At 59.0% G+C, this 10,461-nt stretch overlaps 3 protein-coding genes across 12 annotated transcripts; 2 read left to right on the plus strand and 1 right to left on the minus strand.

Moving 5' to 3' along the window:
• Positions 1-788: 788 nt before the first annotated feature.
• Positions 789-2,806, minus strand: MICOS13 (mitochondrial contact site and cristae organizing system subunit 13). Its single transcript, XM_082622484.1, has 4 exons — positions 2,393-2,806; positions 1,547-1,724; positions 1,297-1,348; positions 789-1,012 (listed from the first exon to the last, which is right to left on the minus strand). Exons 1-4 carry the CDS (start codon positions 2,419-2,421, stop codon positions 915-917), a joined length of 357 nt encoding a protein of 118 aa, XP_082478610.1. The 5' UTR covers positions 2,422-2,806; the 3' UTR covers positions 789-914.
• On the plus strand, positions 2,778-8,032 carry HSD11B1L (hydroxysteroid 11-beta dehydrogenase 1 like). Of its 9 annotated transcripts, none has more exons than XM_082622475.1 (8): positions 2,778-3,189; positions 4,706-4,824; positions 4,908-5,038; positions 5,677-5,788; positions 6,170-6,261; positions 6,489-6,657; positions 6,790-6,955; positions 7,915-8,032. In XM_082622475.1, the coding sequence occupies exons 2-8, from the start codon at positions 4,752-4,754 to the stop codon at positions 7,931-7,933; spliced, it is 762 nt and encodes a 253-aa protein (XP_082478601.1). In that variant the 5' UTR covers positions 2,778-3,189; positions 4,706-4,751; the 3' UTR covers positions 7,934-8,032. The 9 variants fall into 9 exon arrangements, with proteins under 9 accessions (XP_082478601.1, XP_082478598.1, XP_082478597.1 ...); XM_082622472.1 differs by lacking the exon at positions 7,915-8,032 and adding an exon at positions 7,057-7,460 and having other exon boundaries at positions 2,778-3,625; XM_082622471.1 differs by lacking the exon at positions 7,915-8,032 and adding an exon at positions 7,057-7,460.
• A 1,068-nt stretch (positions 8,033-9,100) lies between these two features.
• On the plus strand, positions 9,101-10,411 carry RPL36 (ribosomal protein L36). Of its 2 annotated transcripts, none has more exons than XM_082622483.1 (4): positions 9,101-9,226; positions 9,403-9,497; positions 10,078-10,212; positions 10,284-10,411. In XM_082622483.1, exons 2-4 carry the CDS (start codon positions 9,405-9,407, stop codon positions 10,371-10,373), a joined length of 318 nt encoding a protein of 105 aa, XP_082478609.1. In that variant the 5' UTR covers positions 9,101-9,226; positions 9,403-9,404; the 3' UTR covers positions 10,374-10,411. The 2 variants fall into 2 exon arrangements, with proteins under 2 accessions (XP_082478609.1, XP_082478608.1); XM_082622482.1 differs by having other exon boundaries at positions 9,192-9,291.
• Positions 10,412-10,461: the final 50 nt, after the last annotated feature.

The raw sequence follows: 10,461 nt of genomic DNA on the forward strand, positions 1-10,461 counted from the left end.
ACATGAACTCCAGAACTCTTGGGAACAGAGGATCCTGTGCCAGCTCAGGGCACCATTACCCAGGCCTCCTCCCTGTTCCCAGGGTAGCTTCCTGGGCCAGTCATTGGCTCCCACCCAAGCCCACCTCCTACCCTGTCTGGGGCAGAGGTTTCCTCCTGCCGTCACCATGGTGGGATGCTCTGTGTGACTGGGTGCTAGGGACCTCACAGGGAGCATCTCAAGGGCCCACCCTCCCCAGAGCTCCAGCTGGACGGGGAGACATTTAGGTCACCAGGCAGCTGACACAGTGGGTGTCAGAGAAGGCCTCCCAGGGGAGCAGGGAACATCTGGAAGACAGGGCCCTTGTGGGCCAGGGAGACCCCCTACACGGCCATGATTGCCAGGTCTGTGCTCCCCAGGAATCCCCAGGTTGTGGGGAGAGGGTGGAATGAGAGTGGAAACCAGGTGAGGGCAGGAGGGTGGGGACTAGACTAGGCAGGCAGATCAGTGAGCCGAGCAGGACAGAGAATCAGTGGCTCTGGGGGCTCCCAGCTGTGTAGACCAGCCTTTACCCCCAGATTGCCCCACCCTGTGCTCAGCCCTCCAAGAATTGAGAAGACCCCAGTCCCAGACGGGCCCTGAGGCCCAGGGCAATGGTCTGCTCCCACTCACCATATGAGGTCGAGGGCCCACCAGTGGGCAGGGCCCAGATACAAAGGGGTGAACCTTGGCCTTCAGTCAAGGTCAGGCCCTGAAGAGCCCCCAGGAGCCAGAAGCCCACGCCCCGGGGGCCAGCACACGGATCGGGGAACACTTCCAAGTCCTTTATTGGGCCGGCAAGGCCGGGAGCTGCCCTAGGAGTGGGGTCCCAGTCTGGCGTCCATGGCGCCCCGGCCCCTGTTCCCGTCTGGGGCAGGCAGCTTCCTCTTGACAGGCTACTTGGTTCGCTCCTTCAGGTATTCCCAGCCCTCCTTGGAGTACTCCCAGGCCTTGGAGGGGGCCACGGACAGAGCGGACATCACCGTGATGATGCCTGTGGGGAAGGAGGGCCCAGCGCTTTCAGCGGAGAGTTTGAGAGGCACCACTTCCGGCTCTGTCAATTCCACGCAGGGAAACAGGTGGAGGCCACATATTGCTCCCACCTCCCTGGAATCTCCACTCCCTTTTCTCTTTCAGATCCGTTGGGGGTAGCAGGGAGGGGCGGGGGGCAGCAGGTGCACACAGAGCAGGAAGGAGAGTGAGGGAAAGGCATGGCCAGGAAGGGAGGTGGGAAGTATCTGGGGCCACTCTCCTGCAAGCAGACGGACCAAGGCCTACCTGAATTCCAGGACTCGCGGATGTGAAAGTTAAACTTTGGAGGGGCTGGGAGCTGGGAAGAGAGGGGAAGAAGGGGCTGGTGAAAGGGGAAGTCCTGGCAGCCCGCGCCTCCCTCACAGGTAGGGAGAGCAGCACACGCCCCAGCGTGGAGAAAGCCAAGCAGGGCTGGAGGGACCGGGGATCAAAGGCCACCCCAGAGCTGACGACCCTGCTCCCGCCGAGCCGTAGCCTCAATTCAAGCTCGGAGTACCTGGGGTATCTTCAGGCCTGTCTGCTCGCACACGTACTGGCTGAACTGGTACACGGCGGTGGGGACCACCTCCTCAGCTTTCTGAAGGACCGCCTGGCTCTTGTCGCTGGGCCCCAGCAGCTGCTGGTCGTACACCAGATAAACAGCGCCCCCAGCCACACTGCCCTTGATGAGGAACCTGCAGGCAGAGAAAGGAACCACAGCAGCTCAGCAGATTCTGCTGGCCACCTCCCGGGTCTAGGCCCGCGGGTATGGGGGGTGAGGGTTAGACCCCTAGGGGGAGGGGCGTGCCCACAGTCCAAAGAGTGACACACCTGAAGCCAGGCAGCTAATGCGGGAAGCACAGGGCATTTTGGGAGCCCAGAAGCGTGCCTGACCCACAGCACTTAATTTAAGGCGTGCAGGGATACTCAGCTCCACTTAACTGGTAAACTGAAGCCTGGAGAGGAACAGTGTCAGTCAAGATCCCGCAGAGGGCAGGGAACAGTGAAGACTTAAGACTCCTGACCACCTTCTACCTTCCAGCCCCGAGGGATGCTCCGCGAGGAACCCGCGGGGGTTTTCTAAGTGTCCCTGGTCATTTCCTGTCATACGCAGTTCTGGGTGCGCATTAACCTCCCAACAAAGGCGGCAGCTGAAGCTCGGAGGGGTCTCGGGTACAGAGTGGGAAAGGCACGGACTCGCCAGGAAGCGGGAGGGGGGCGAGAAGCTCCACCCTGTCTGGACAGACACGGGAGACCTGACACTACGGGCGGCGAAAAGCTGATCGGGAGCAAACCAGATGGAGGGTGCTCGCAGAAGGGAACATTCTCGGGGGCTTGGGGCCCTCCTGGTGGCCCCACGAACCTCATCAGCGACCACACTCGGGGTACCATGACCGCTCCGCTCCCCTCCGCGCGCAAGGACACTCGGCTCGCCCGCCACTTCCGGTCGCGGCGTCGCAGAGGCCTCTGGGAGGCGTAGTCTCTTGTCAGCCGCAAAGGCCTCCGGGAGTCGGAGTCTCGGCACCGAGACAACAGAAAGAGGTTGCGGTCCCACTGCAAAACAACTGTGCGAAGCTTAGTCCTCAGGGCCCGGCCGCCGCAAAGCTGTCTGGGAAAAGTAGTCGGCAAGGCACGTGAGGCGCCGGACGGCTCGTCTAGCCGCCAAGCCTCCTGGGAAATGCAGTCGGGCGCGGCACGGCCCTCGTGACGTGAGGGAAAGAGGAATCGGGTGACATGAGTGGGGCCTGAGGGGGGACCCACAAGATGTCGGAGCCCGGGAGATCCACCCGCGCCGGCGCAGGGGACTAAGGGCCCAGGCACAGGAAGAGAGTGCCTGGAAGCCGGTTGTCACGGCAACGCGAGGGCTGATTTGTACGAGAAAGGCGGGCCTTTAGTCACGTGATCAGGCCAGTGGTTGAGGCCAGAGGAGAGCTAGGCGGGAGGCTGTTGCCCGGCAACGCCTGGGAGCGGAGTCCCCACAGTATAGCCCCTCCCCCCGAGGAGGTGGGCTCGGAGTCACGTGACTCCGACCCTACGGGAGGGGGCGCGGTCGGAGCCTGGCGGACGCAGCGGTGAAGTGAGGGCAGAGGGGCGCGCGCGTGGCTCCCAGGCCTGGACCCCAGCCCCGCTGGACAGCGGGAGAAACTGAGACCTGAGTGGGTGAGTTCGCGGTTGGGAGAGTGCAGTGAGTCGCATGCCCCCTTTGTCCAGAGGGGAAACTGAGGCCCGGCGAGGTCAGGGGGCCGGTGGGTTCTGCAAGGATCGGGTTTCCTCCTTTCCTCCCCCATCAGAGCCTGGCTGTTTCATCCATCCATTCATCTATCCGCCCACTCACCCACCCAGCTTGCCAGCCAACCCCTGCGGGGGAACTATGGTCAGGGCCAGTTTGAGGAGAGTGTTGAGCTGTGGGACTTCAGGGCTTTCCCTGGAAGTGGGGAGAGGTGGGAGAGTGTTCCCTGCCGAGTGGACGCTGGCGTGACTGGGTTAGGGCGAGGAGTTCACTTTTCTGAGAACTGATAGATTCATGGATAGGAAGTGGGGAAGATGAGGATGGACAGAGAGCCGAGGCCAGACCTGCTGGGTCTCGTGGGCTGAGGTGAGGAGGGTGTGGTCTTCATCTGGGGCAGTGGTGAGCCCTGGGAGGGTTTGGAGCAGGAAGAGACATCCCAGATGGTTTTGGACAAAGATCCCTATGGCCTTTCCTCTTTGCCCCATGCAGTTCAGCGGATAGAAACCCTAAGATGTGATGGGCTTGTGCCCTTTTCAGGGGAGATCCATTACCCCCTTAACTTTAATCACCTGGCCTGTTTATATCTTTCACCTTCTCCCTGGAACAAGTAAATCGGCTCCCCCAGCTGAAGTCACATCTTAACCCTGATGACACGGGTACCTCCATCTCCAAGCCAGTCCTGAGTGTCCGATTCCTCCTGGGTGTCTCCAGACAGAGTTATCTTTCTGGGCTCCCCCACCTCTCACCTCCCACATTCCTCATATCACTCTGGGTCAGTCTATCTGTTGAGTACCTACTGCATGTCTGGCAGTTCAGGGCACGGAAGATCCAAAAGGGAGCAAAACAGAAGCAGGTTTCCATTTCCTTTCTGCCCTCATGGAGCTGAGTCTAAGGGGAGAGAGGGATCCTGAACAGGTAACAAATCATCAAGATGATTTCAGGGGATGACAGGTGCTGAGAAGGAGAAAAGTTCTACAGGTAAGAGAGAGGGGGCGACCAGGAACAGAGGTGCTTTAGAGAAGGAGGCCAGGGAAGTGCCCTCTGAGGAGGTGATTTTTGCGGCCAAGACCTGAAACAGCAAGCCATTGGGTTGTATTTGGGAAGAGCATTCCTCGTAGAGGGAAGAGCCAATGCAAGGGCCCTGAGGCATGATGGTGACTGGCTGGTTCCAATGAACAGTGAAGAGGCTGGTGTGGCAAACAGTGAAGAGGGGCTGGTCCAAGCAGACCCTTTTTGGTCACCAAGGCTTTTGTTCTAAGTGAAACAGGCAGGGTTTTCAGTAGGAGAAGATTGCTGCAGTGGTTCAGGTGAGCTAGATGATGACCTGGACCAGGTGGTGGCTATGGAGATGGAGAAGGGGGGGAGGGCCAGGGGCCTCACCACTGGCTCTTCGAACAAAGACGCCGTTGGGGAAATGGGTGTGACTGGGGTGCGACTGTGGGCCAGGCCTGCGCCGGCCACCCTCTCTCCCGCTGCAGGCCCAGGGAGGGCCATGAAGGTGCTGCTCCTCGTGGGGCTGGGAGCCCTGTTCTTTGCCTATTATTGGGATGACAACTTTGACCCAGGTGAGTGCCTGGGGGTGGGGGTGGGAGGAACGTTCTGGCTGTCCTGTCTATCCCCCAAGCTGACCACCTCTACTCGCTGCCAGCCAGCCTCCAGGGAGCCCGTGTGCTGCTGACTGGAGCCAGTGTGGGCGTTGGGGAGGAGCTGGCATATCACTACGCGCGCCTGGGCTCCCACCTGGTGCTCACTGCCCACACCGAGGCTCTCCTGCAGAAGGTGAGACACTTCATCTCAAGTTTAATTGGCTGGGTGGGGTGGGGCGGGGAACAGGGCCTGGGTTTGAATCCCTGCAAACATTCAGGCTTCCTGTGTGGCCTTGGGTAAGTCACTTAATCTCTCTGAGGCTTAGTTTCCTCATTTGTAAATCAGAGACAATAAAAGGACCTTCTCCTGGGTTGTGATGTGGGGTTGAATCAGTAAGACAGTTGTAAAGCAAGGACTGTTCCTCACTAAATAGGAGTATTGATAGTAACCAAAGGCTGTGTGGATAGCTAGGGTTCTCAAGTTCAAAAGCGGGTTGGGTAGACATTTCTTAGCAACAGCCCAGTGTTATTTCAAGGAAATGTGCAGCTCCTGGGGATAAACCTTCAAAAATTTCCAGAGGCCAGAAATCTCAAGATTTATTTGAAATCTGCGTTTTAAATGTTGATGGTTGAACAAGCAAAATGTCCCCTATTCTGGCCCATGGGCTGGCCAGTTTGCTACCCCAGTGGTAAAGCTTCAGGCATGGTGTTGAATGGAACCTGAGGCTCATAGCAGGGGAGGGGGCTTCAGGCTGGGGCCCCTTTAGGGCCGGCAGGTGGAGGGGGGCCAGCTGGGGTGGAGGGGCCCACGGGCAGCTCTGGCCCCCCCAGGTGGTAGGGAACTGCCGGAAGCTGGGCGCTCCCAAGGTCTTCTACATCGCTGCGGACATGGCCTCCCCTGAGGTGCCCGAGCGCGTGGTGCAGTTTGCGCTGGACAAGCTGGGTGAGGGGCGGGGCCTGGAGTCTGGGACCTTGGCCTAGGCCTTAGGGGCACGACCCAAATTGGGGCGGGGGTGTGGTAGTAACGGCCGTCTGAGGGCGGAGATTTATGGGTCCCGGGGCAAGGCTAGGGGTGGAGCCTCATGGCATCCAGTGGGTGGAACTCTGGACCGGGCCTCATTAGATCAGGGATGAAGCCTGGTTAGGGAGTAGGGCGGGGTCTCTTTGATCTTAGTTGGGGCGCTACCTGAGTCAGAGCTCGTTGTGTCAATGCTCTGGCCGGAGCATCGCTAGTTCAGGGGGCAGGGCTATGGGTGGTGTCTCATAGGGCGCGGGGGGCGGAGCCTTAAGGACAGCTCCGGGCTGATGGGCCTCTCCGGGCCAGGGGGGCTGGACTACCTGGTGCTGAACCACGTCGGCGCCGCCCCAGCAGGCACGCGGGCCCGCAGCGCCCAGGCGACTCGCTGGCTCATGCAGGTGCTCCGCCCCTCCGCGGCCCCGGTTCCGCCCTCCCGCCAGACTCCACCCTCTCACCATTCCCCTCTCGGGCCCTGCCCTTCCCAGCTCCAGACCCCAACTTTCCTGGTTCTAGGCTCCGCCCTCTTGACCTTGGCTCCGCCCCGGGCTGGTGTTCCCCCTCGTCCATTTGGAACTCCGCCCCAGTCCTAGAGCCCCGCCCCTACATACCAAGGCCCCGCCCCCAGGCTCTAGGCTCCGCCCCTGTCCCTTCTGGCCTTCGGTTCCTCCTCCGCCCGGTGACTCGCAGTCGCCACCTCCAGGTGAACTTCCTGAGTTACGTGCAACTGACTTCGTTGGCGCTGCCGAGTCTGACTGACAGCAAGGGCTCCCTGGTGGTGGTGTCCTCGTTGCTAGGTGCGTGTACGCGGGGCGGGGAGTGGGGAAGCCAGGAGGCCGATGGGGGCGAGCCTGGAGTGGGCAGGAAGGCTTCCTGGAGGAGGAGCAGCGGCGTGTGGCCGCTCAGCCGCTGCCCTCCCGCGCCCCCAGGCCGCGTGCCCACGTCCTTCTCCAGCCCCTACTCGGTGGCCAAGTTCGCGCTGGATAGCTTCTTCGGCTCTCTCCGGCGAGAGCTGGACGTGCAGGACGTGAACGTCGCCATCACCATGTGCGTCCTGGGCCTCCGGGATCGCGCCTCGGCCGCCGAGGGAGTCAGGTGAGGCCCAGGACGCGAGCCGGGGCCAGGCTGAGCGGGGAGGGGGTGTGTGGGGCCGCTCAGCCGTAGCCACAGTCCCCACCGCACCCTCCTGTCCCCAGGGGCGTCACGAGGGCCAAGGTGGCCCCAGGGCCCAAGGCAGCCCTGGCCGTGATTCGTGGCAGCGCCACGCGTGCCTCCAGCGTCTTCTACCCGTGGCGCTTCCATCTGCTCTGCCTGCTTCGCGGCTGGATGCCACAGCCAAGGGCCTGGTTCATCCGCCAGGAGCTCAACATCACGACCCCCGCTGCTGCCTGAGCCCCTGGGCTTAATGCCCCTTCGTCTTCCCAGAAGAAGACCCTCCAGCCAATCGTCCTGGAGCCTGGACAGACACCTCTGAGCGGGTGGCCAAGGGCCAAAAGAAAGTCATCAAGACAGAAAAGTAAACCTGAGAAAAACTACCAGCACCTGAAAACAGTCAGAACTCGGGGCAAGCCTGGCATCTTGTCAGGGACTTGGAAGGCAATTAATTACCTCAGTCTTCTCAGCTGTCATTGATGATATGATTGCTGCTTCCATTTTGCAGATGAACAAACAGGCTCAGAGAGGCTATGTGACTTGCCTCAGGGCCCTAGCCACATCAAGCAGGTCACAACACCACTGAGCCACCCTTGGAACCCTCTCTACTTGTGACCTGAAACCCTGATTTATTCTTTCCACTCACTCAGCCTTGGAGCATCCCCCAACCATTTTCCCGAGCAGGGGAGCCCTCGAAGCTGTCGAGTTGATGGTGGGGTCTGAGGAGGGGGAAGAGGAAAAGAATGTGTTCTGGACTGGATCCAGCCTCCCATTTGATAATAAAAATCTTTCTTCCCTTGCACATCTGTTGTTCAGACTCCTTGGTCCTTCCAGTTTGCTGGTGGCAGGAGGTGAAGAGGGATGTGTGTATTGGTGCCAGAACTCTCACCTTCATTTCACAGGTGGAGAAGCGGAGGCTGAGAGACAGATGGACGTCATCCAGGAAGTCAGGGATGGGAGGAAGTGTAACCGATTGTGGGCCAAAGGCTATATTTGCAGCACGAAGAACATGGTTTGTGCACCAATAATGATAACCTGCATCAGGCGCTACGCACTTGACATTCATGACATCTTCACAACTAGAGGTTAGTGCTACCATTGTTACCATTTTATGGATGGGGAAACTTAGACGGGAAGTGAGAGGCAGAAGCTGGGATTCTGACACCAGACTGTCCCTCTTTAAGGCAACGTGTGGGCTGCATCTGCACATCACTGGTATTTAGATTAATGGATTAAAAATTGACACTTTCCTTAAAATGGTAAACCAGCAGTGCTCGCATAAAGAAAAAGCAACTGTAAAGATAAAAACTAAATGAAAGCAATGTTATAAAAACAAAACAATGTTTTGAAGAATGAAACAATGTTATAAACAGCTAGCTACGGGTGGAATAGGGAGGGTGGGAGGGAGATGCAAGAGGGAGGGGATATGGGGATATAAGTATAGCTGATTCACTTTATTATACAGCAGAAACTAACACAACAATGTAAAGCAACTATACTCTAATAAAGATGTTTAAAAAATAAATAAATCTAGCTCCTGTTGGCTGTCCAAGCCTCCAGGATTAGCAGGTGTTCCAAGGGCTAACCCCAAACAGACCAGCCTCAAATCGATACTGCCTCTTGGAAATAAATAGGATTGAAAGATAAAAACCAGAAAAAAAAATAGTTTTTTGTTCCCACCACGCCTCCTATCCCTGCACCTAAAATTACATCAAGTTATATCAAATGCCACCAGGGGGCACTATATCACAACGCTTTCCTTAGCTCTAGCCCAGAGCTTGGCTTCATACATAGTAAAACCAATTTCTCCGTTTGTGGAAATTTTATTTTGTGCCAGTTATCATATCTTGCTCATACAGTTTGGAATAGGTACTCTTGTTGTCATCATTCTATAAATGGAGAAATTCGAGTAGTGGGAGCTGAAGTCTCTGGCGCTGGGACAGCCAGCTGGCGGCAGAGGTTGGATTCCACCTCTCAACCCACCCGCAGAGGGAGACACCGCAGCCACAGCCACGCCCACCCGGTCCGACTACTGGTTTGGGCCCGTGAGGGTAAGCGCGCATGCTCAGGGGGCCCACAGGGACGCCTCCCGCCGCCAGGGGGAGCCCGCGACATTCCTGCCTCTCTGGCCCGCGCCGCCCGCGGGTCGGTAGAAATCCCAGAGTTCTGCGCGTTTGAGGCCTTTCCGCCGCGGCAGCCATTGAGGAGCGGCAGGTTAGTGAAGCCCAGCGTACCATCCGCTGCCATCCGGACCCTTGGGGCCCCAGTGCAGCTCGGGGGTATGGTTGGGTGCAGCGAGCAAACCCGGGGGAGCTGAGGCGCGGGGTTCCGGGCGGCGGGGACCGAGCCGGGACTCACCTCCACCCCCCTCTACCCATCCCTGTCTGCAGCCATGGCTCTGCGCTACCCCATGGCCGTGGGCCTCAACAAGGGCCACAAGGTGACCAAGAACGTGAGCAAGCCGAGGCACAGCCGCCGCCGTGGGGTGAGTGCCGGGACCGCAGTCGGGGTTTCGAGTCCCGAGAGCAGTGGGGAGCCCTGGTGTCTTAAACGGAGGAAAGCGGGTGTCGGGCTTGCCCAGAGCAGAGAGTGAAGATGCCGGTTACGCGCCTGCGCGGCGAACGCCCGCCGGGGCTAAGTATCGGGACCCACCCGGCCCGTGGATTCAGAAGCTGGGGCAGGAGCGAATTGGGAGCAGATTTTGACGCATGAGCAGGAGTTTGCCGAGTAGAAAGGTTTCTGGATCGGAGTTAGAATGTGGAGGGAAAGCGGATTCCGTGTGTGTCAGGTTGAGGAGTCGTAGACTCATGGGGGTTTATATATTTCTTCATTAAGCGGCCCCGACTCCACGGTGCCCAGCTTGTGTCCAGGGCGAGAGGGTTCTGGGCCCGGGGAACAGCCCGTGCAAGGGCCGGGTGTGACGTGCCACTTTAATGTTGATAAGATTGGGGACTGGGGAGGATTTGGGCTTCCCTTGTTAGCAGACATACAACACTCCACCCGGAGACCCTGAGCGGCCGGGCGCCCCCTCGGAGCCCCGCCCTGACGCCTCCCTTCTCCCGCAGCGCCTCACCAAGCACACCAAGTTCGTGCGGGACATGATCCGGGAGGTGTGCGGCTTTGCCCCTTATGAGCGGCGCGCCATGGAGCTGCTCAAGGTCTCCAAGGACAAGCGGGCCCTCAAGTTCATCAAGAAAAGGGTAGGTAGGATCCCTGTGTTAGGGTCGGGTGGGACTTGGGGCTTAGGCTCACGGCCCTCCTTGCCCGGCAGGTGGGGACACACATCCGTGCCAAGAGAAAGAGAGAGGAGCTGAGCAATGTCCTGGCCGCCATGAGGAAGGCGGCAGCCAAGAAGGACTGAGCCCTTCCCCTCTGTGCACAATAAAACTTTTCCAGGAACTTGGGGTCTCTGTGCTGCCGGTGGGAAAGGGGGGCCCATCTGCTGGGGC

Source organism: Mesoplodon mirus (genome assembly GCF_964341445.2).
Source record: "Mesoplodon mirus genome assembly, chromosome: 5".
In the NCBI taxonomy this organism is placed as follows: domain Eukaryota; kingdom Metazoa; phylum Chordata; class Mammalia; order Artiodactyla; family Ziphiidae; genus Mesoplodon; species Mesoplodon mirus.

Excerpts from the sequence above, each read along its gene's own strand:
- HSD11B1L (XM_082622472.1), top strand. The coding sequence starts at position 4,752 with ATGAAGGTGCTGCTCCTCGTGGGGCTGGGAGCCCTGTTCTTTGCCTAT. Across the intron at positions 4,825-4,907 it reads GGATGACAACTTTGACCCAG|CCAGCCTCCAGGGAGCCCGT; the intron begins GTGAGTGCCTGG and ends ACTCGCTGCCAG. Across the intron at positions 6,262-6,488 it reads CGACTCGCTGGCTCATGCAG|GCTCTAGGCTCCGCCCCTGT; the intron begins GTGCTCCGCCCC and ends CCCCGCCCCCAG.
- MICOS13 (XM_082622484.1), bottom strand. The coding sequence starts at position 2,421 with ATGGTACCCCGAGTGTGGTCGCTGATGAG. Across the intron at positions 1,349-1,546 it reads CAGGCCTGAAGATACCCCAG|CTCCCAGCCCCTCCAAAGTT; the intron begins GTACTCCGAGCT and ends CTCTCTTCCCAG. Across the intron at positions 1,013-1,296 it reads CCGCGAGTCCTGGAATTCAG|GCATCATCACGGTGATGTCC; the intron begins GTAGGCCTTGGT and ends CCTTCCCCACAG.
- RPL36 (XM_082622483.1), top strand. The coding sequence starts at position 9,405 with ATGGCTCTGCGCTACCCCATGGCCGTGGGCCTCAACAAGGGCCACAAG. Across the intron at positions 9,498-10,077 it reads GGCACAGCCGCCGCCGTGGG|CGCCTCACCAAGCACACCAA; the intron begins GTGAGTGCCGGG and ends CTTCTCCCGCAG. Across the intron at positions 10,213-10,283 it reads TCAAGTTCATCAAGAAAAGG|GTGGGGACACACATCCGTGC; the intron begins GTAGGTAGGATC and ends CTTGCCCGGCAG.